General features: G+C 50.4%; 1 protein-coding gene across 5 annotated transcripts in view; it reads left to right on the top strand.

Moving 5' to 3' along the window:
• KIAA1671 (KIAA1671 ortholog) overlaps positions 1–23,627 on the top strand; it is a 187,053-nt gene extending 163,426 nt beyond the window's left edge. For 4 of the 5 annotated variants that reach the window (XM_059895209.1, XM_059895210.1, XM_059895213.1 and 1 more), the window contains 7 exons: positions 5,128–5,246; positions 8,580–8,835; positions 11,728–11,902; positions 12,664–12,788; positions 14,832–14,974; positions 17,189–17,271; positions 18,515–23,627. In XM_059895209.1, the coding sequence (XP_059751192.1) occupies positions 5,128–5,246; positions 8,580–8,835; positions 11,728–11,902; positions 12,664–12,788; positions 14,832–14,974; positions 17,189–17,267 (897 nt within the window). In that variant the 3' untranslated portion in view covers positions 17,268–17,271; positions 18,515–23,627. The other variant, XM_059895211.1, reaches the window with a different exon arrangement.

The following is a 23,627-nucleotide window of genomic DNA, read 5'->3' as shown; positions in this document are numbered from 1 at the left end:
AAAAAAATAAATGTTAAGATGTGATGACTTGGTGTGACAAATGACAGCTGAAATTTGGATTGTGGCTGGTTGATATCCATCAGGGGTGCATGTCAAAAAAAAAAAGACCTGCCCATGACCCAAATGCTGGACTAATTTGGACACATGTGCTCCTCAGACAACGCTTCTCTTTATGCGTCATGTATTTTCAGACCACCTTGTAGATATCTACTCATCCGCAGACAGTGAGGGCTTTTATAGCAGCCCGAAAGGCAGAACTGATTTGGAAGAACACTCTGCCTTAAAGCTAACTTAAAAACCTGACTTTCAGAAAGTTTCAGAAGAGTTTTGGGCCCTTTCTGTGGTTGATCTTGAGGCCTCGTAGCCCTGGGAGTGAAGATCAAGCCTTGTTGATCTGAAGTGCCACCGGGGTCTGCTACAGTAACGAGACATGAATAATTTGCACTGCGCACAAGGTTACCAGGATACTAGTGGGAGAAAGTACTGACAAACAGCTTGATTTCTTAAGCCTCATTTGCAAGATCAATTCCCTTAGATGATCCTAACCCCTGGAGTACTCCAGATTTGGGGGCTCTGTGTTAAAACATAGTGACTGAGGAGGCATTCAACCAACTACTTAACATCTGCGTTGTCCAGACATTGAGGTACAGAGAGGTTAAATAACTTGCCCGAGGTCACACAGCCTGAATACAGGATCTATGTGACGGAGCCTGGATTTAAATCCAGGCATCTGGCTCCAGAAATAGTACTCATCCAAGGGAGACTGAAAAAAAACAGGTCAATTATAATGAATATAATTTGGGAAGTTCTACAGCAGTGCTCTTCAGTAGAAACTTTCTGTCATGATGGAAATGTCCTGTATCTTGTGCTGTTCAATATGGTAGCCACACGTGGCTATGGAGCCCTTGAAATATAGCTAGAGCCGCTGAGGAACTGGATTCTTTGTATTTTTAACATCTTAATTAAATGAAATTTAAATAGCCACACGTGGCTAGCGGCTATCATATTGGACAGGACAGATGTAGAGACTTGAGGTCTAGGGAATGGTGGGAGCTGGCTCCTGAGTCAGCCTTGGGTGAGGGGAGTTCAGGGAAGGCTTCCTGGAGGAAGAGCCAGCAAAGCTGGAATCTGAACGACAGCCAGGTGGTGGTGGCTGCTCCAGCTGGTCTGGAGGTGAGGGTAGCCAACTGAGGAACGTGAGAGGAGGAAAGTGGGCTGGAGCAGCCAATGGGAGGGGCTGGGAGGGCCTGGGGATGGGGGAGGGGCAGGGGATGGTGGGGAAAGAGCCCCACTAATGAAAGTCCCACAAGCCATCCTTATGGTGTTTGGACTTGACCCTGGGGAGCTACTGAAGGGTTTTGAGCAGAGACCCTGCAGGCTTAGATTTCAGCTTTGGAAAGTGTAATGGGAAGAGAATATATGGGGGTGGGGGGGAGCAGAGGTGAGGGAGGCAGGGGGACCCCAGAGCTGGCCAAAGTCTTCCTGATGGAGATTTTGAAGGGCTTGGGGATTGATCCGACACGGGGATGAGAGTGACAGAGGAGTCAGGGATGCTGCTGTCCGGAATCCTGAGTCTGGCTTTAGGCAGTGGAGGGAGAAGACCTCCATCCCTGCCTGCGGGGATTACAGATCCCTGAGCGTGAATCTTAAACCTCTGCGGGAGGGCCCACAAATGGGGGTGCATAGAAGCCAGTGTATTTTGCTGAGCACCATTTATTCCCCCCACACCCTGCCGCCCAGAGCCTTCCAAAGGAGGTCAGGAAACATTCCCCTGCCTCCTGCCCTGATTCCACCCCTTAGCATCCTTCGGAACTTGCCATGCTGATTTCCAGAGGCCCCACCTGCAGATCCCTTCCTCCATCACTCAGCACCGAAAGATCCCCATCTCTTGGGGGTTTTGAGGGCCCGAGAAGAATCACACTTTGCCAAGAGTCCGTCCACCTGCCTGACTCTGGGGAGGGCCGTGAACCTGGTTCTGATCGCATCAGCTCCTGTGTCCTGAGCACCTATATGCCAGGCACTGAGCTTAACGCGTTCCAGGGCTTATCTCCCTGAAGCCTCAAAACAACCCTTGTTTTTCCACTGAGGAAACTGAGGCTTGGATGGGTGGAGTCCCTTGGCCAGACCACCCAGCTGGGGCGGAGCAGAGACAGCAACCTCTCACCCCCAACCCTGAGTTGTAAGCTGTCCCTGAGCGGTCACCTTTCTGCCTTAATGTGAGCTTGGCACACACGGGGCACAGACCGAGCATCCACCTTGCAGCCATCTGCAAGCTGCTGGGGACAAGGATGTCGAGTCCACCAGAGGCAGCCCCCCAGGCCCCGACCTCTGGCCTCCGAATCCGACCCATGTGGTGGGTTAAGTTAGGGAATGGCTGATTCTGTGACAACTTTGAAAGCAATAAGCAGCTGGGAGCATGCTCAGATGACCACTTCCATTCCTGGGTCCCAGGGGGAACTCTCTTAAGGGTGCTGGGCGTCTGACCATGTCAGGTGACCTTTCAAGGCAAAAACATCCAAGTTTCCCCACCTGGGGACTGACTGAATCCCTCAGGCGTGCTAACAGCCTCCCTCGCATGCTGCTGTGGGCTTGCAGTTTGGGTGGACTGTTCCAAGGCTGGCTTGTATGTGCTACCCCTCCACCCTGCGATTCTCTACCTAGGGAGTTCTCCTGTGGGAGTCATCAGAGATGTGTCACTTCAGCCCCAAGGATGTTCGTCGTATTGTTGATTATAACGGTGAACAGCAACCTAAATGCCATGATACTTGGGGATCGATTAAAGGAACAATGCTGTGTCCGGGCAGCAGAATATTCTTCAGCCGTTAACGATGGTGCTCTAAGTGAGTTGACCCAGACGAAATTCTGGGCAGGATTATGGCAGAATATGGTCACTGGCTGATGGGTGACTTTTAAATATTATTTTTTGTGCTTTTCTGTAATTTTGACATGTTTTGCAACACGCATTTGTGATTTTGGTAACGAGGAAAAGGAATCTACAGGCAGCAAAATGAGGGTGTGTGAGTGTGGTTGTTTACCAGGGTGACTGAGAGGTTCATCCTGATTCCCCGGGGTCCTTGCACATACCTCACCCATAGCATCCCCTCATGGGGTACGCAAGTGTCCCCAAAAGGTGAGAGGAAGAGAATGATGAAGGAGATGGGCATTTATTGGGTGTTTCCTGAATGTCAGGTCCTGCCCTTGGAGCTATCATGTGGGTCTTCTCATTGGCATCTTTCCACGTCCCTGTGCCCCAGAGAGGGAGACAAAAGCCCTGAGGTCACACAGCAGAGCTTTTTCCCGAGGCGCCTGCTCACTCTGCAGGACCACACATGTTCGCTCTGCTACGGATGGCTCCGTGGACGCTGTGAAGAGGCAGGCGTGCTCCCCACTGGGAGGAAGATAAGCTACTGCAGGTCAGTCTGCCCACCGCCACTAAGCACCTACTGGGTGCCAGGCAGGCTCTGGGTGGGGAACAAAGGTGACGGAGTGTCCGATCTTAAAGGCTGCCTCGGCTGAGTTACAGAATCTGTGTAGTGACCCCCACCCCTGGTTCCCAAGTGCCTAGCACATGGTAGGTGCTCAGTAGATGTCTGTTGCATAAATAACTTATATGTCAAACTTTACCTGGCACAAAAATAAGTCCAGAGTAGGCAGGGAGAGTGCAGGGGAAGGCAAGATCACTGTGGGTTGTTGCAATGGCTTGGGGTGGGAGGGATGGATAGGAAGGGGGAAAGGTACAAGCAAAGCCACAGAGGCTGGAAGGTAAGGCTTGTGTGGGATGCAGTGAGTAGGTCTCGGTGGGTGGGATGGGGCGTCTGTTTGGGGCCGGGGTAGGAGATGGGACTGGACAGGAAACTGGGGGCTCAATTACAGGGGGTGTTGGATCTCAGCAGGAGGACAGTAGGGAGCCGTGGAAGGTTTCTGAGCAGGAGATGCATGCTCCAAAGCACATTCCAGCAGAACATGCCTCCTGACCCCAAATGGAACGCAAGGAGTGAGATGCTCCTGTCGGTGTTTCTGGAATTGGGGGCCAAGTTGTTCTCACCCCCTCGCCCCGTGACCCCCAACTCTCTCCATATTCCTCATCCAAGCCATCAAGAGATGGTGACTGGGAACATCCTTCAAAGCTCAGAAGCCAAGGCCATTTGAATTGCTATTGTGCCAATGGCCACCCAAGGGGCTGGAGTTTTGGTTTTGCCTTGAACATTCCAGCTGCTCCCCAATCAATAACACAGAGGCCCAAGTGTCAGCCAGTTCAACAGTCAGTCACCAGGGACGGGCTTTTAATTTGTCGAGTGAACAAGTTAGGGAGGCCAGGACTTTGATGGAGATCTATGGGCTTCCCAGCATGGGCCAGGTACCAGGTTGGGCCCTTTGGCCAGTGCTGTGGTTAGCAGGACCCTCTCCCTAGGGCCCAGGCTGAGGGCAGAGACCAGTCACCGAGCAGGTGGTGACAGAACCGGGGATCCGGGCTGCGTGGGGCACAGTGGTTGCCAGTTTGGACTTGCAGTCCAAGCCCCCTGCCCGAGCTTGAGTCCCACCTCATCATTTACTGGCTGTTTGATGGAGGGCATGTCACTTCACCTCTCTAAGCCTCAGTGTTCTCGTCTGTAAAATGGGGATTGTAATGAGCTCCACCTCATGGGATTGCCATGGGACTGCAGCTCAGCGAGGTGATATGCAGACAGCTTGATCAACACCAGGGACAAGTTAAATGCTCCACGAAGGCTGTGCTGGCGACGCTGGTGGTGGAAGCATGGCGACCGTGGGAACGTGGTGGCGGGGGATGGATGGGGGAGCACCGTGACCAGACTGATAAGTCCTGGGAGCAGTGAGGATGGAGAGAAGTTTGGCCAGGGGTAGGGTGGTACCCACACAGGGCGCGGGAGGGTGACCCCTTCATGTCAGTTTGCCCGGCTTTGGCACCCGCCGTCCTGCATCCTGCGATGTCTTGGGCAAACCCGGATGGTAGGTCACCCTCGTGCCCAGCGCAGACGTTTGGACCCGCTTCCGAGAGCGGTAGGGAGCTGAGGTGTGTTCGAGCAGGGGGCGATGCGGTGTGAGTTACCAGCTGGGACCAGGTTCTGAGCATTTTCCCTGATAGGAACCTCTGGCTTGTCCTCGCAGGATCAGCTGAAGCAGTGTTTCTCCAGGCGGACCCCCGAGGCCAAGGACACTGACACCCTCGTGCAGGAAGCCGACAGCCAGTATGGGACGTGGCTGGACCAGCACCGGAGCGGGGAGAGGTAGGGCGCGCGGGGCGGGGCCTCCGGGCGGGAGTCCGGGTGGCCCATCTGCCTCCTGATTTCTCTGTTACTAAGTAGGACCTGTTTGGTCTGTAACTGTAAGAGCAAACCATTTCTTTTTATAAAACAAATTTAGAATGTACAAAAAACTTATTTTAAAATGATATATGAAATATCCAGAATAGGCAAATCCATAGAGACAGAAAGTAGATTTGTGGTTGCCAGGGGCTGGGGGGAGGGGGGATGGGAAGTGACTGCTTTACAGGGACCAGATTTCCTTCTGGGGAGATGAAGATGTTCTAGAACCAGAGAGCGGTGATAGTTGCATAACATTGTGAATGCACTACTGGTAAATTTCATGTTACGTGTGTTTCATTACCATAAAAAAAAATTAACAAAGAAAATGAAAATCGCCTCTAATCCCAGCACACAGATATAACCTTCATTAATGTTTTTTGTTGTCTTTCTAGACTTTTTTCTGTATGTATTTGGTGTGTTTACAAATATAGGAGCATATTACAGATACTGCTTTATAAGCTATGTCAGCATTTAGTATCACTGCTGTTAGAGGCTTGTAGGGCCCCTCAGGTGTCAGCCTGGCTGGGAAGGAATATTATGACTGTGGCAGACGCCTGAAGGTTACTGAGCATCGCCTGGATTCAGGAGGCAGGCAGGTCTGAATTCCAGCTTCACTCCAGCTGGCTGTGAGGTCCTGGGTAAATTAGTTATATTTGCCAGATTTCACGCTCCTTCTCCATAGAAAGGGAATGACGCTCATAAAAAGAGCCAAGATGTGTTGAGCGGACAGGCCGAGCACTGTTGTAAGCACTGAAACATAACATTTAATCCTATCGCCCCATCTTGCAGAGGCAAAGACTGAGGCACATGGGGTTGTCAGGAGGGTAACCTGTGCAGCAGTTGGCATATTTCCCGGCACTTAGTAGGAGCTTGATACATTGCACCTGTTCATTGTTTTAAAAATGCAATTCTTCTTCTCGCCCTTGGCGGCGGGGGATCAAACACAGCAGCGGCTTCGTGGACACCGGGGGTGGGCTTGCCGTGTTCTCAACTCACCCTTCCCACCGGTGGGCCACAGGATCGCACGGTGTTTTTTTTGTTTTTTTTTTTTATAGATTTATTTATTGATTGATTGATTTTTGGGTGTGTTGGGTCTTCGTTTCTGTGCGAGGGCTTTCTCTAGTTGCGGCGAGTGGGGGCCACTCTCCATCGCGGTGCGCGGGCCTCTCACTGTCGTGGCCTCTCTTGTTGCGGAGCACAGGTTCCAGACGTGCAGGCTCAGTAGTTGTGGCCCACGGGCCCAGTTGCTCCGCGGCATGTGGGATCTTCCCAGACCAGGGCTCGAACCCGTGTCCCCTGCATTGGCAGGCAGACTCTCAACCACTGCGCCACCAGGGAAGCCCCCGCACGGTGTTTTGAAGTCAGGGAGACCTGGGTCCACCCCGGCATGGCCACTTACCAGCTGTGTCACTGTGTGACTCAGTTTCCTCATCTGTGGGTTTCACGCCCAGGGATATGGTGTGTCCATGGGTGAGCTGGACTCAGACCCAGGTCTCCCATCTCCTTCCCCTGCCCCCCACCCGTCAGGAGCGGCCACACCCCTCTGCTGGTTTATGTCCCATAGCTGGCATTGGTACTAAAGCTGGGTGGAGGTTGATGGAATTGGAAGTGGGTAAGAAAAAGGGAAGCACAGGTTCCTTCCAGTATCCACGAAGGCTTTTTGTTTTCTTTCCTAACCTGTGATATGTGTTAATCAGTGAGCGAGTCTGGAAGCCTGGGTGTCCTGGTTTTGCGGTCGCTGTGTGACCCTGGGAGGCCCCTTCTCCCTCTGGGACCTGGCATCTCCCCTGTGTCCTGGGGTCGCCCCCTCCTGTCTCTCGGAGGCACTGCAGCTCCTCCTCCGAGAAAGGGCCCAGGAGCTGCAGTGCTCCCAGCCCTGAGCAGCAGCGCCACCTGCAGCCTCCTCAGTGGTATTTCCCTCATTTTTTGTGGATTTGCCTCAGTCGCACCCCACACCCAAACATCCTGCCTATTCCAAGGAATAAATTCTTCCCCGAGCTGACGAAAAGCATGGCTGTGCTCCTGCAGTGAAACACCAGTACACCTGGGTTGCAGGTTCTGCCCAAGGATGCAGCTCAGGGGTGTTTCAGGGCAGACCCTCCTATCAGCGAGGTGGTGTCTGGTGTGCCCGTCCCCCCTTCCTTAGGGTAAGGCTTTCCTGTGCTCTTGGCTTTGGGGTCTTTTCAAGGGGGGAGCAGGGAGCCTATTTAATTTAATGGCTTGATTTATTGACATATTTTCTCTCTTGTGTGGTTCCAATTATCCAAGTGGTACTTGGAATACATTATGGGCAGAAATTCCAGGAGGAGAGGGTCATGGACCTGGATTCTGGGGTCAGGTCTGTCCCTTTGGGCAGGCTACTTCACACCTCTGTGCCTCGGTTTCCTCATCTTTAGCGAGGTTAGTATTTAATTTCCTGAGGTTAATCCTACCTCCTAGGGTTGTGGACGTTGCAGGATTATAGGGTAATCATTGTAGGATTGTGAAGAGGATGGAACGATACAGTTTTTAGCACAGGGCCTGGTACATAGTAAGCGCTCCCTAAATCTTTAGTGAGTGAGTGAGTGAATGAATGAGTGGATGGGTGAATGAATGGATGGATGAAACAATGCAGGAGATTCCCCACCTCCTGCTCTTCCACTGGTGACTGCCGGTGATTATTTGGTCGACATCAGTGCTGTGCAACAGAAATACAATGCAAGCTGCAAACTCGAGACACACATGCAGTTTCAGTGTTCCAGTAGCCACATCAGTAAAAAAGAAACAGGCAGAATTAATTTTAACAGTATGTGTTCTATTGAGCCCAATATACCCGAAATACTATCATTTTAACATGTAATCACTATAAAGTTATTAACGCGGTATTTTACGTTCGTTTTTTTTTTCACTCAAAGTGCTGGGAATCAGTGTGTACTGATTGTACTCAGGGCCCAGCTCAGCGCTCACTCGCCGCATTGCAAGGGCCCAATGGCCCACATGTGACCAGTGGCTCCCATATTGGACGGCGCAGGGTTAGAGGGTCTTGAACGGGACATTCTGCACCCATTCTGCACCTGTTCAGGTATTCTAGAGGCACCATGGACAGCACCTGGCTGGGCCCAGAGTGGTTCTCCTAACTGGGATGTTCTGTCTCTTGTTTCCCGGCATATAAAGCACACCCCACACCCTACCTTCTGCCCCTTCCCTTCCTTGAAATCCAGGTCTCTGAAACAACCTGCCCAACCAGGCCTCCCTCCCTTCCTTCCATTCTCATAGCTTGGCCCCCGAGTCCCCATCCCCGGACAGCAGTGCCACGTCGGCTCAGAAGCAGCCCCCCAGCAGCCGCGTGTCCTCCGTGTCCTCCCAAACGGAGGCCACCTCTGCTGGGGACCAGCACGACTGCTCCAAGGACCAGCAGAGCACCAGCGTGGACCGATCCAGCACGGACCTGGAATCCACTGACGGGATGGAGGGGCCGCCCGCACCGGACGCCTGCCCCGCAAAGAGGGTGGACGACTTCTCCTTTATCCATGTAAGTCAGTCGTTGGGAGCACACGCTGGAAACAGTCATTTCTTCTCAAAGGGACGTTCTAGCATCTCCCGATGAATTACCCCTTTCCCTGGTAGAATCTGTGTGCCAGGGCCCCCTGTGGTGGGTGCAGAGGGCACAGTCTGAGATGGGACTGAGGTCTACATGAGGCTTGTACCTGCCACACACCAGCTGTGTGTCTTGGGGCAACTGTCTTCACCTCTCTGAACCTCGGCTTCCTTATCCACCTGTAACCAGTACAGTGGGCTCCACAGCTCTGAATGCAATCACATGTGTACAAATTAATACTGAGCTGAGCCCTCACCTGTTAGGTGAACAGGCCATCCGGCCTCTCACCCCTGGCGGGTGGGAGGTGTCTGCCTGAGGTCTGCAAATCTAGGCGTGCAGCCTGGACTTCGCTCAGACCGATTCTGCTGGGGGTTCTTACCAAGGTCTTGCCAAGTGGGACCATGTCCCTGGAGCCAGGGAATCTAAGTCTGTCTGTAAAGGGGAGCCTCCTCAGGCGTGGGCAGCCCTCAGAACTCAGCTCTTCTGGGGCCCACGGAGAGCCACCCCACAGGACGCTAGCCACCCAGGTCCAACTGCCTCCTACCCAGCCCCTTCTAGACCTGCAGGGGTCAGGCAGATTGTCCTTTTCAATCCTTGAGACACAGGGGTCTTATTATTCTCCTTCCCTGACAATAGGGCTACCTGCCCACCCTCCTGAGGATGCAACATCTAAATGATGCAAAATCCAAAACGGACCCTGTCTCCTCAGTGAAGCCTCACGTCCACATTCTTAGAGATGGCTACACAGGTGCCCCCAGAGAAGGACCATCACTGCTTTGGGTGTGGGGCTTCCTTTAGGGCCTCAAATGGGATTCTCCTTCCTAAATATGGTCAAGGTCTCTCTCTGGCATCTCTAAATAAGGGCAGAAATGGGGAAAGGCACACACTCAGTCTCCATTGGGGCACCCCACTATATAAACATGCACAGGGTGCAGATTGTCAGGATTTAGTTAGGTGATTTATTCAGTTATTCATCCAACAAACATTTATTGAGCTCCAGCTATGTCCCAAGCGTTGCTCCAGCTTACATGCCCATACGATGTCACTGTGCCATAGCATAATTCTCCTGATTTACCTTCTGGAACACTAAGCCCAAGAGGCAAAACCCCTGCCCCATTTTTATTTTATTTTATTTTTTTTAACTTATCCTTTCACATAACCAGAGACAACACTATTTTTTTTTTTTTTAACATTAAAAAAAAAAATTTTGGCCACACTGAGCAGCTTGCAGGATCTCAGTTCCCCGACAGGGACTGAAGCTGGGCCATGGCAGTGAAAGCGCCAAACCCTAACCACTAGACCACCAGGAACTCCCTCATTTTTGCTGATTAGGGAACAGAAGTGGCCACTGAGTGGTTGAAATGCCAGTGTCCCTAAGCACAGGTCCAGCCAATTATTTAACACCGAGGTCTCCCACAGGCAGTGTTTGGAGGCTGAAAGGGGAGGCGAGACACTAGGGAAGGAATCAGCTTCTGCACCAGCCTGAGGCTGCAAGGGTGGCCCTGGGGAACGGAACCACACCCTCTTCAGCAGCCCCTGTGTTGCTGTGGCTCCCTCCCACTTTCTCTGAGTCTGAGAAACCCGCTCTGTTTAGTAGCGACCGGAGATATATGCTCTCCTCTTGAGGACGGCGGACCCTTTATGATTTCCATCTCTCCCCCACTTCCACCAGCCCCACACAAATCCCCCCACTGGACAGCATCGCAGCCAGTTTGGGAAACAGCTGTGCAGATATCAGCCCCCTCCTCCCGCCCCCAATGGGGTGTCTGTCGCTTACCAACTCTGGGAAATGAGTCACTGAAATTAGCTCATTATCGCTAACTTAAAAGGCCCTGGGTGACAGAATTTCTCCAAAGTGGACTTGAGAGGAAGAATCCAACATTTCATGCCAGGACCTGAGCTGGCCAGGAAGAGAGAAGCCCATCGTAGGAATAGCTCTCGGCTGTGAGCCTGGGTCAGGTGCTGCTGGAACCAGGACTTTCCATGCCTGGGCTCCCTGAATTCTCTCAGTCACCCTAGCAAGGGGATACTATTATCATTCTGTTTTTACAGATAGGGACACCCAAGCTCAGAGAGGGTAAGTCCCCTGCTCTGAGGTCACACAGCTGGCATTTGAACTGAGCGGGATTTGAAGCCCAAGCTCCGAGCTCTTCACCACTATCTCCTTGGAGATCACTGAGCCAGAGGCTGCCCCAACTTCTTGCTGGGCCTACCCAGGTGGTCTGCCCCCAGCCCTTTCAGCACAAAAGTTGGTGATGTTGGAAACCATCACTGACCCTCCACCCGCCTCTGCTCAGAGTGTGATGCTTGAAAACAAATGCCTGGTACTTAGTAGGTTGCTCCACCGGTTCCCACCTGCACCTGAATTACTGTGGGTAGAGGAAGGACCACACTGAGAACCTCTCAGCTCGTGGACCCTGTGTGGAATAAGGTTGTTGTAAGGATTTAGTTAGATGATGTGTTCAGTTATTCATTCAACAAACAAACAAACATGTATTGAGCTCCTGTTAGGTACTGCTCTAGCTTACCTGCTCAGATGATGTCACCAGGAGGGGAAAGCCATTTCCATTATGTGCCCACTGTGTTCCAGGCACTGTGTGGGGCACTCAAGGTTTATTTGATTCTTGGAATCAGCCTACATGCTATATTTCACAGAGAAAGTAGGCTTAGAGTGTTACATTCCTACTGAAATGCGGAAATGCTGGCCCAAGTACCACCTAAATAGCATTGTGTATCGACACAGCTGTGCACACCTCCCTTGGGTGATGCCCCCATTTAATGTTTCCCATGCTTTTTTTCCCCTCTTCTTCCCTGCCACTCCCACAGCAAACCTCAGTCCTCGACTCAAGTGCCCTAAAGACCCGGGTGCAGCTCAGCAAGAGAAGCCGCCGCCGGGCTCCCATCTCCCACTCCCTCCGGCGCAGCCGAGTCAGCGAGTCGGAGAGCAGGTCTCCTTTGGAGGAGGAGGCCAACAGCACGTGGATGTTCAAGGACTCCACAGGTATGCCCCCTTTCCTCCACAGGTAGCACACTGGATAGCAGGAAGGATTTAGGTTAAACCCTGGAAGAGCTTTCTAACTTTGAAGTCTGTGGGATATTAGAACACAATAACATAGGAAACTGTGGTTTCTTATTACACCAAGCTTATTAGAAACTAAGTAAAACATTTTTTTGAGGATGATATATTAATTGGGGCTCCACAGGTTGCAAGGAGCTGAGATAACTTAATAGGATTTCACTATTTATGCTGTTATCCTTATTAAATTCACCCTTATCCTCTCTTCAGGTTTGTTTGCTGGTCTTTTTCTAGATTCTCAAGTTGAAAGATCAGTTCATTTATTGTCAGTCTTTTTGGGTTTCTAATAAATTATTTAAGGCTATGCATTTTCCTCTAAGAACTTCTTTGGCCACATTCCGTGTCAAACCTTGAGCTGAATCCTAAAGAACAGATAGGAATTAGCCAGGGGAGGGTATTCCAGATGGAAATATCAACAGGATCAAAGGGGCAGAGGTGTGGAAAGAACATTCCACGGGTGTGGCGGGGGCAGGGGCGGGTCATCTCTCTAAGCGGTTCAGTGTTTCCCAAGCCAGAAATAGCAGGAATCAAGCTAGAAGGGCAGGGCCAGTTCGTGGAGAGTTGTAATTCCTTGCTAAGGAGTTAGACTTGATCTGTAGATGGAGAGCCATGGAAGAGTTTTAAGGAGAAGCAAAATCTCAGAATGGAGGCTGCCAGTGACTTTAGTACCCTTTTCTTTGCAACAGAGGAGAAATCCCCCAGGAAGGAAGAGTCAGATGAGGAGGAGAAGACACCCAGAGCTGAGAGGACGCCCATCAGCCGACCCCAGAGGATGCCCGTGTTTCCAGGCATGGACCCGGCAGCGCTGAAGGTACCAGACTTCATGCCCAGAGCTATGCTTACCTGTGGCAGCAAAACAGATAGGCCCATGTTTCTCACCCTCCTCCCTCCTTCCTTCCCTCTCGCCTTCCTTGCATCCCTCCCTTCCTCCCTTCCTGTCTTCCTCCCTCTCTGTCTAATTTTTGAAATAGTTGAAGATTCATGAGACGTTGAAAAACTAGTATGAGAGACTTCCCGTGTACCCCTCCTCACCCAGCTTCCCCCAGTGCTAAAGCATCCCGTGGCCATGGTACATTATCAAGACCAGGACATCGGCCTTGGCCCGGTGCTATGAACAATACTACTGATTTATTTGGATTTCTCCAGTAATCCTGTGTTTCTGAATCTCCGCTTTCTTCCTCCAGCCCCCACACCTGCTGCTCAGTTTAGTCTTCCAGCTAAGCCTCCATGTGCTCATCTATAAAAGGGGTTAAAAGTCCACCTTAGGCATCAGGCCCAGTGCTGGATGTCTGGGAAACAGGAGTGAACTAGCCCAGGCTTCTGTTCTTGAGGAATCTGGTGTGCTAGGGGTGGGAGGCACATAAAATGATTATTTTGATTCCAAACAATGTGAGAAGTCAGCACTGGAACCACATTAATCTGTCTTAAATAGCACCGCAATCCCAGTTGGACTGTGGAATCCTGAGGGCAGGGCTGGGCTGTCTCCCCACCCTCAGCTCCACCGAGCATCTCACAGGTCCTGGGAGGCAGCGGTACTTAATGCAAGCGAGAGAGGGGCCTCTTTTATCCCCAGGCACCATGTGCTTGCAAACTCGCCTTATGTCCCCAGCAACCCTAAAAAAGGTAGCTCTTTACTCCCATTTTACTGAAGAAGAAATCAAGACAAAGAAGCCTAGGTTGTCTGTGGAATTTCTCAACCCCACACTCCGTGTGGCCAGGGAGCCTCCTGTTAGGGGCTGTGAACTTGCCACTCCTTCAGTAGATGGCAGCTTTGATTTTCATGACATTTCTGGCAAGAATAAAAAGTTGATAAACAGCGGATGCATACTTGCCCCTGTAATTCATTTTACAGGCCTTCAAAACATGAATGTCTTGCAGCAACTGTCCTGGGCCAGAGGTTTTCTGACTTCTTTTTTGAAGCATCGGAACAAAGGCTGCCTTATAGGGCAGCCTAACACGGGGCAGAGAAAGGCCCTGCTTACAGGAGGGAGCAGAGGCCCTAGGGAGGCTGCCGGGCTTTTTCTCGAAAGAGCCCTGGAGTTGGAATTGGGCAGACCTAGGACGAATCCTAGTTGTTGAAACCCATGTGACTTTGGGCCAACTGCTCAACCTTTGACCTTTAGGCTACTCCTCTATAAAATAGAGAAAGCCAGTCTCCACCCTGGAAACGTGTGTCATGTAACTTACGCCTGGTGGAGTCCAGACGCTGGATGTCCAGTGCACAGAAGCTGCAGGGCCGACGACGGTGATGACCACTATCGCTGGGGGCTCCGCCAGCACTGACTTGGAGACAGATGCCGCCTGCCACCATCGTACCCCCCCGCAGCCCCCAAAGGAATTCTGGGCACACCATTCCAAGCCATCCCATTCCCTGCGTGCCCTCCAGAAATGGTGGGAATCCACCCTGCCTTTTCCCTGTGCAAATCTGATAGTCAGAAACCTCACTTTTACTCATATTCACAGGAGCGAAGAGCTTAAAAGAGCCGGACCTCAGCTGTAAGATGCATCTCTTGTCTCCATCTCGGGGTTCTCAGGAAACTAAAGGAGATGGAGCGTCCTGTGATGAGGACACCACACATGGTGGCTTTTCAGCCAAAGATAATGTGATTGTGTGGATTTTTCATGGTTGTTTGATCCCAGTGGTCAAGGGTGGCCTCTTGGACTACAAGCCTGACCTCTGATTTTTCTTGGCCTCCACGGTCAGGCAGCATCTCCCCCACCCCTGAGTCTGCTGTCTGAGTCCGTTCCGATGCTGGGAGCCCTGCTGTCTCCATGCAGTGACAGTGCCGTAGGATGGGACCCTTCCCCAGACCAAGGGCGGGTTACAGACTCCACCCCTGTCTTCTCTCCCCAGGCTCAGCTGCACAAGAGGCCAGAGATGGACAGTCCCAGCGATACCCCCAGCTGGGCCCCCCAGCCCAAGACCCCCAAGTCCCCCTTCCAGCCTGCGGTGCTGGGCAGTCGCGTGCTGCCCTCCAGCGTGGAGAAGGACGAGAGGTGAGAGTGTTGCTAACACATGAAAGTTAGGGATGATTCATGATACGGTTATTGTAATAGCAGAGCTATGATGGCGCAGGGCTTGGCCAACTACAGCCCACAGGTCCAGTTCAGCCCACTGTCTGTGTTTGTAAATAAAGTTTTATTGGCACACAGCCGTCATTTAAGGATTGTCTGCGGCTGCTTTCCTGATGCAACTGCAGACCTGACACATTGACACAGACACCCTATAACCTGCAAAGTCAAAAATACTTACTATCTGACCCCGGTGATAGAGGAAGGCAGGAGAAGAGTTCAGAACCCAGACTTGAGGAGGAAGGGTGTGGAAAAGGCTTCCAAGAGGAGGGGATGCCCGAGCTGGGTCATGGCAGACAAAAGAGGTGGCCGAAGTCACAGCACATGCAAAGGTCCAGAGGCCTGGTAGAACTGGGCGCTGTAGGCTGTGCATGTTATTGGAGCACAGAGTGGGCTGTGGGAAGCAGGAAAGCAAGAGGATGAGAGGGAGAGACAGGCTGAGGCAGAGATGGTACCTCTCTTGCTCTGCGGATGCCAGAATTGCTCTGGAGTCAGCTGAGGGCACCAGTGTTTCTCCAGGGCTGGAGGGACCCCCAGACCAGGAGGCCTGGTTTTGAGCCTCCACCATCAGGCAAGCCTTGCTTGGGGTACTCAGACCCCTGTCTGCCCAGGGGACCTCTCCTTCCTCGCAGACCCCCACCCCACCCGCAGCCAGGTCAGCAATGTCCCTGAGCCATCCAGGACTGTGGAGTCAGGAGCTTTCTCTGAGATCAACAGAAGTCAGGTCTTGTGTGTACATGTGTTTGATTATAAAAGTAGTACATGCTCACCTTAGAAATTGTAGAAAATATAAAATGAGTATAAAGCAGGGAAGAAAATCACCCACGATCTGATACCCCGCCCCCTCCGCCCCCCCCGCCCCCCCCGCCAGAAGACTACCATAGTGACGTTTGGGCCTTTCTCCTTCCATTCTTTTTAAATGTAGTCAAGATTACAACATACAATATATATAGCTTCTTTTCCGGTTACATGTTTCATGTGACGATTCTCCCATAGCCATTAAAGTCTTCATAAGTATGATTTCTTTTTCTTTAAAAAATTTTCAGATGTTTTTGTTTGACTTCATTGTTCTTGTTAAAATGATGTGTTCTCATTACAAGCCATTCTGAGAAACAGAGAAAAATGCGTAAAGAAGAAAGTAAAAAATAAGACACTCGAAAATGTTATCATTTGGATGGTGATGACTCAAGTGAATTCACTTTGAGAAAATTCATTGAGCTGTGTGCTTGTGATCTGAGTGATTTCTGGATGTGTGTTCTTCAATTTTAAAAAAAGTTAAAACAAATCGTACCTCCCCCAAATAATTATTGTTATTATTCAGTAAACATAAGATCTATCTATCTATCTATCTATCTATCTATCTATCATCTATCTATCTATGTCTTACAGGCATTGTTTTAGTCAGGGTTCTCCAAAGAAACATAACAATAGTATGTATACACGGAGAGAGAGAGAGAAGGATTTATTTTAAGGAATTGGTTTTCACGATTGTGGATGCTGACAAGTCCAAATTCTGCAGGGTGGACAGGCAGGCTGGAGACCTGGGGAGGAGCTGGTGTTGCAGTTCAAGTGCCAAAGGCAGTATCTTGGCAGAATTCCCTCTTCTTCTGGGGAGGTTGGTCTTTTTCAATTAAGGCCTTTGACTGATTGGATGAGGCCTACCCGTGTTATGGAGGGTAATCTGCTTTATTCAGAGACAACTGGTTTAAATATTAATCTCATCTAAAAAATAAAATAAAATACCTTCACAGAAATAGCTAGTATAATGTTTGACCAAACAGCTGAGCACTGTGGCCTAGCCAAGTTGACACACAGAATTAACCCTTATGGGCATGTACCTGGGTAGAGAGATGGAAGGATGAATGGATATTTGGGTGGCAAATGGATGGATGGAAATAATTTTATGTAAGCATGACTTTCTGCTGCAGATTATTTCACAGAATGGATGTACCATGATTTATCTAACATTCTTCATTTTGGAGCACTTTGGTTAATTCCTGTTTCAATCATGTCGACATGGGCATCTTTGCTGCCTGCGAATGTGGCTCAGCCCCCACCCACACACGGCAGGAGAATTGGGTCCCTCAGGGAGTCCTCAGTCAGGCTCACACTTGACTCCCACTGCCTTTGCGGTTTCAGATCGGAAGAGCCCTCTCCCCAGTGGCTAAAGGAGCTGAAATCCAAGAAGAGGCAAAGTTTGTATGAAAATCAAGCTTGAGCAGGTATGAGGGGCTCTGGAGGGGAGACCCGGACAGAGCCTCCAATCCGAGGAGCAGGGAACTTGGGCCGGGAGGCAAAGGCTCAGAGACTTGGGATGCTGTACCCTGGAAAAGGGAAGGGAAAACGTGGTTGAGGGTGTTTTGGGTTCCCGTGAAGAGGGTGGCAATGATCTGCTTCTTCTTAGCGAAAAAAAAACACAGTTGGACGGCCTGGGGTGGGTGGAAAGGGCATGGACTCTGGTCTCATGCCCTTGGCCAGCCCTTCTCACTGCATCTCAGGCCCCCTTTATAAATTGAACGGGCAGGACAGCTTAATCTGAAATGTCCCCAATTTCTACATTCCTATACAACCTGTATAATTAAAAATTAATTTGAAAAAAAGAAAGAAATTAAAAAATCGAACGATTAGATATGCCCTAGTGTGGGCCTCAAATGATTTAACTTCTTGAACTTTAGTTTGCCCATCTGTAAAATGGGGTAGCAGCGCCCGTGTTGCTGAGCGGTCCAGAGGGCTCCCTGAGAATGGACCGGAAGTCCGTGGGGGAGGAACACATGGCTCTTGCTCCGTCAGAGTCAGCGCTGCTCTGAGCAGCACAGGAGACCCACCACCCCTTCTCCACAAACCTGCAATCCAGGAAGCTCGCAAAACAAAGCATCTCCATCCCTCATTTAGTGACGAAACCTGACCTGCATGGATAAAATACTGTTTAGACTCTGTTTTCCCCATTTTATATGAATATCCATACATAATACTGCAAGCATATTATGTGCTTAATTATGGGGGTGTTGCAAAATGTACGTATGTATTATATGTTACATAATATTTACATATAAGCATATATATGTCTGTATATATGTATCTAATAAACTCAAAATTTCTAAATTCCCCAATAAATCTATGCTCTAGGATTTCGGATAAGGGATCAGAGCCTGTGTTTATTTGGTGCTCAGTGCTGCACCCACGATATCTCAGTTAAGCTTCCGGCCATCCATTTGAGGACACCGATGCTGGCACCCTGACCTGACCCTAAATTTCACGTTCATTCCATCAGATCCAGCCGCCCGCCGCCTTCCCCATCCCACCCCTCAAAATAATTTTTTTAAAAAAAAAGTCGTCTTTCCTGGCCTGTAGCTTGTGGGGTGGCCGTCTTGGGGAGCACCAGAAAAGTGTTTAGGGCTCGATGATGGGGAGAAATGGCGTCTCACGTTCCCCCTGCTGACACCAGGACTGTCCCTTCCTCTCCAGACAGGGGGCACTGCCACGTCTAATGAACAAGCCTTAACTGTCAGTACCCGAAGACGAGGTCCCGCTGCTGCCGTTGCTTCCTGCACACACCTGGGCCCTTCCGGTCGGTCGGTCTGTCGGGTGGAGAAGGCTGCGCAAGGCCCCCCCCCTCACCGCAGGCTCTCCCGGACAGATCGGGGCACGTGCTCCGTCTCCCCAGACAGCACTTCAGGCTGGGAAAGAAGCCAGGTGGCCCAGAAATGTCCATGCTGGTGGTTTTGTTTTGTTTTGTTTAATGTAAAAATGTGCATTTCTACCCATTTTAAACCCCTGCAGCAGCTCCAGGAACATGGATGTAAGGCTGGACCATCTCCCCTGGGTTCTGAGTCGTGAAAGCGCCTCTTCCCCCCGACCCCCACCCAGGGCTGGTCTTTTTTTGAAAGGACATTTCCAAGGAAGATGAAACCATACATTTCCTGCTGTAACTGTGGTCCCAGCAGTACCACCGGGTTGGGGGCTTTGATTGCTCCTTTGGCGAATTCCTTCTCCCTCTCGAAGAATCAGCGGTTCTGATCTTTAAACACACCCACCCTCATTCTTTCAAGTGTATTTATCCTCCCAGTGGGGCTGTGTGCAGAGCTTGCCTGTTCCATTGTACATCACGTTTTGTTTGCTTTAGAAGGCGATAAAGCAATAATCCAGCCAACTTTCTTTGAATTTTGATATGTATATATGTTTTTATGTTAAAGAACAGGAGGAGAGGCGTGTGAATAGTTTGCTTGAAGTATCCAATCATCTCAGGTTATCTTATCCCTACCCCAAGCTTTTTAAAAATTCTAATTGTCACCCTGGTGTACATTTTCCTGGTTCCTATTCATTCGAGCTCTGATTTCTGTAGGGTGACCTTTGTCCCTTGGCCTCAAGGTTCAAAAAACTGCAGCCCAAATGGCAGTGCCTTTCCCTCCCAAACATCAGACCCACCCAAGAGGCTTTTTCTCCAAAGTCCCTTTCTGAACACGACCTGAGCTGCTGGCATAAAAGATCCATTCCCAGTTGGTCTCAGGACAAACGATGAATGAGGGGTCCTTTTTGTTTCTTCTCACCTCTTCTTTCTACCCAACCTCCCCCCAGTTCTGCCTGACCAGGTGCTTTTTCTAGGTCCAAATGCAGGAAGGGAGGGTCTTGCTGAAAGCCCTTCTCTGGAGGGGAGTCCCTCCGACCCCCAGCCCAGGAACTCTGGACAGACTTGCTAGATGCTAGGTAACCAAGTATAGGCTTGCCTTGCCTCTTTTTTTCTTGGCAACTCTAAGCTCATTCCCAGGAATCTCCAAGACCTCTGGGGTCTCCAGTCATGTCTACTCTGTCATTTTTTTTGGAAATCCTCCACACCAGCCTCCTCCACCTCTTAAGCCCAAGGCTCCAGCAGTCATCCCAGAGATAGCCGGCCCACCGCCGTGTCTGGAGTTGCCATAAACTTTGTGCCAACCTTGCCCGGGAGATGCCCATGTGTGAGAGAGTTGCTTGGGCAGTTCACAGGGCAGCCTGTGATTGCTGAGGGGCACTGGGGCTGAGCTTCTTAATGGATCTTTGCTCAGCAATGGACTTCCCAAGAGGTGAAAGTCTCTCCTAATAAATCCGTTCTTTGCAAATGGTGTCAAAACCTGCTTCCCTTCTCCCTGGCCACCCCTCCTTCAGTCTCTATTTGTCTCCTCAGATCTTCTTCCTCCCTTATCTCCCTTTACCACCTGTTCCCTCTCTTGGGTATGGCAGGATGGAGACCAATCCCGTCTCTGCAGGTTAAGACGAACACCCGGGCCCGAGAGGGGTTGTGGTTCAGCACCATGGACAGTGACCGAGGTGGGGGTGAGAGGCCCTCCCTCCCTGAGTCCTGTTGGCTGAGCTTCGGCTACTGGATGGGCGGTTGTTGGAGCCCGTCACCCGGGCAACCTTGTGCATCTGGAAACCTCATGCATGTGTGTCTGGAGATTTGGTCCTGCTTGATCATAGTTTGTATTCTCTTCATTCCCTGAGTTTGCAGTCAGTCCGTTCTCTCTGGCCATTTGGGGATTTAATCCTTTCAGGAACTGCTTCAGTTGATTTTTCTTTCTTACTCTTTAAAGATCCAGTTCATGTTTTATTTCAATTTTGCTGTAGTGTCCAGGTCAGTAGGTCCTCCTTAAAAGACACTCCTAGTGTGCTTTGACCCTGATGTCTTTTCTCAGCTGCTGTCTTTCTTTGCCTTTCTCGAGGTGGGAAGGCCCCTTGGTACCATCTTAGGCTGCAGGAAGCGACTTGCTCTGTTCAGTCAGTATAGCGCTACTCACCATGCAGAACTCTCAGTTTTGAATTAGTCACGTTTCATCCCATGCATACCCAACAGGAAAGCAAAACACTTGAAAACAAGATTGACCTGGAGGTCTTCTACCTAACCTCCCACACCTGGATTGGTAGTAAAAATCCATGGAATTCCTTGGTGATGAGGACATACAGAGTCCACCCCTTGAAACTGACTACAGCAGCCTCATCCCCTCACCGTTGAGCAGACAGTCACAGTGGGTCAGGAGCAGCCTACTCAGGGCAGGCTCCCGTGACCCCTGGCTCCCGCTATGATCAGTACAATGAAGTTTGCAGCAACTGATGCTTAAAGCCTTTGCAGATAGCCAGGCAAATGGGTTATTTATTTCTCCTCTTTCTAAACCAGGTGAGCTCTTGGGGGCTAAGCAAGGGGTTGTATGCTAGTTTCTTGAGTTTGCCTGGAGCCACCTTTGGAAATCTGTCTCCTTTTAAACTAACTTAATATGCCTTAATCATTTGTATGCAATCAGGTCACCCGCCCTCATCCAGCCCTCCTCCTCTGGGCCTTTGGCTTTCTTTAAATGAGAGTTTTATACGGAATGCATCAAAAATAAGATGGATAGATAGGTGATTTTTTAAAGTATCCTCTCTCTCACTCTCTCTCTCCCCCTCCATCCCCCCACACCCCCTTTGCACATCAGCATTTTGAGAGCTGGTCTTTTGATAAGTCCATATCTTTCTCCCCTCCAGTAGATCCCCTTCTTCATGGTCTCTTGCCTAATGTAACAGAAGCCTTTGGCCTGTAAAATTCCATGGCGAGGCCTCAAAAAGCAGTGTTGTGGAGAATCTCTCAGTACCACCAGAGAAACTCCAGTGGAAGAGAAGCCTCACTAAACTCCAGTGGAGTTTAGGATGTTGGGGGCTTTGAGTGATGCTGGCCTGACGGCCTCATGTTGTCGGGATTCGGGGAAAGGACAATCAGATGGGGAGGTTTTGCAGGGGACAAGCAAAGTCACGTGCTTTCAGACGAATGTGTTTTCCCTTGTGCTTCCCAGGAAGAAGTGAGGCCACCTCTAGGTATCGGAATAGAGATGAGCCTGAGGTCTTCAACCTTAGAGGCTGTGCAGGGGATTTGGAAAAACCTTAGGCATGATTTCCCTGAAGGAGACCTCAGCTGCTCCCACCTGGCGCTGACAGCTGCCTTGTCCATTTACATTTTTCATCACGATACCCCCAGACTGCCCCAGGAGCTAGGCGTCATTACAAAGCTAAAAACCCACAGATGTGTCATTGGATCACCTCCAAAACAAAATGCTTGCTTAAAGGTGACGTGGGCCTGCATGGAAGACAGTGTCCCACCCAAGGAGAGGACTCTCAAGCCAGCCGCTCCCTCTCTCCTCCTCCATCCCTGTGGTCCCTCCCACACAGCCCTGTCCCTTAATACAGGAAGCTAGATGATGGTTGTCTTTGTGTAAACTAGCATTTCAGGGTGAGGTCTGCAGGGAGGTGGGAGAAAAGCTCTATCCACCGGGAATTGCGCCCCCTCCAATTTATGCCGTGGCGAGTCACTACAGTAATGGAGAATCCTTCTATAGCCTCCGACTGTGCCTTTCCTCCTCCAACATGTGATAAAATAGGAAAGCAAAAAAAAGAGCCCCATGGCATCGTGATTCCATGGGGTAGGAGGGAGCCACTTAAGGGAGAGCGGACCTGCCCCACATCTGGAAGGGGGTCCACCTTGGGCCCCACCCCCTTAGGGAGTGATGGATCTGAGCCCTGTGCTGAGAAGCTGCCAGGAGTTACCCTGTTGGAATTCTCGGCAAGTTGAGGGTCTGGAAACATAGAACCGCATAGAAAACCAGTAGGCATGAATGTGCTGGGTCTTGGTCTGTATCTCCTTTGGCCCCCATCATCCCTCTAGAGATTTCTTTTGTCTAGGTTGGTTCCTGCAGGGAGGGGGCCAGAAAGCCAGGTTCCTGGAAAGTCAGCCTGAGATTTCCAGCAAGGTAACCTCTCAGCCGCTCCCTGTTGCCCTCCCAGAATCTCCTTAAACAGTCACCCTCACAGCTGGCACCACACCATCTCCTCCCATGAATCAGCCTGGCACTGTTTTAACAATCTCCGGTGGCGTCACGCCTGCTAAAAAAAAAAAAAACGTGATGCCGTTGTCTAAAGAATGATCTCATTCCACATAGCCTTATAGATCCTGTAAATACGGGGCTCATAAAAGTCATCTGTTGTGTTACTGAAGATATTTTGTACTGTGTCGTTTCCTAAACCATACCAACATCCTACAAGTCCTGCACTTCCCAGACGATTATGATCCTCAAAATGCTTTGTAAGATGGAGGGGGGAGTGGAAATATATATACGTACGCTATGTATTTTCCTAACCTTTCTTCTGGGTCCCTTCCTCCGATATTTGAGTCACGATCGAAAAGGAACTCGAGTCCTGTGTGCAGGAAAGTTGAAGCGTCCGGCCAGTTGGTGTCCTTGCAGTTGCCTTATGAATTCACAGGCTCCAGGAGTTCTGAACAGAAGGTGGTCGACCGGCACTTTATCCAGTCCCAGAAATGATCTCTAATCGTGTGACTGAGAATTCATCTAGAAAAACCTATATTTTTAACATCAAAACAAACGGGGCTTCCCGGACCTCACAGAGTATTGGATGTCTACCAGTGCTTTTCTATTTTGTAACTGTAAAGAGGTTTCATACGCACAGCAGAGCAGTTGGGAATCTGGTCGACTGCCCTAAAACAAAAATGACCTTTGCATGTACAAAGACGTTGCATTCAGACTCTGAAAACAGCAAATAAAGCTTTGACGCGAGCTGCACTGGA

This window comes from Balaenoptera ricei, chromosome 14 (assembly GCF_028023285.1).
Source record: "Balaenoptera ricei isolate mBalRic1 chromosome 14, mBalRic1.hap2, whole genome shotgun sequence".
Lineage (NCBI taxonomy): Eukaryota > Metazoa > Chordata > Mammalia > Artiodactyla > Balaenopteridae > Balaenoptera > Balaenoptera ricei.
Note: the sequence above shows the minus strand (reverse complement) of the source record. Positions and strands in the feature narration are given on the sequence as shown.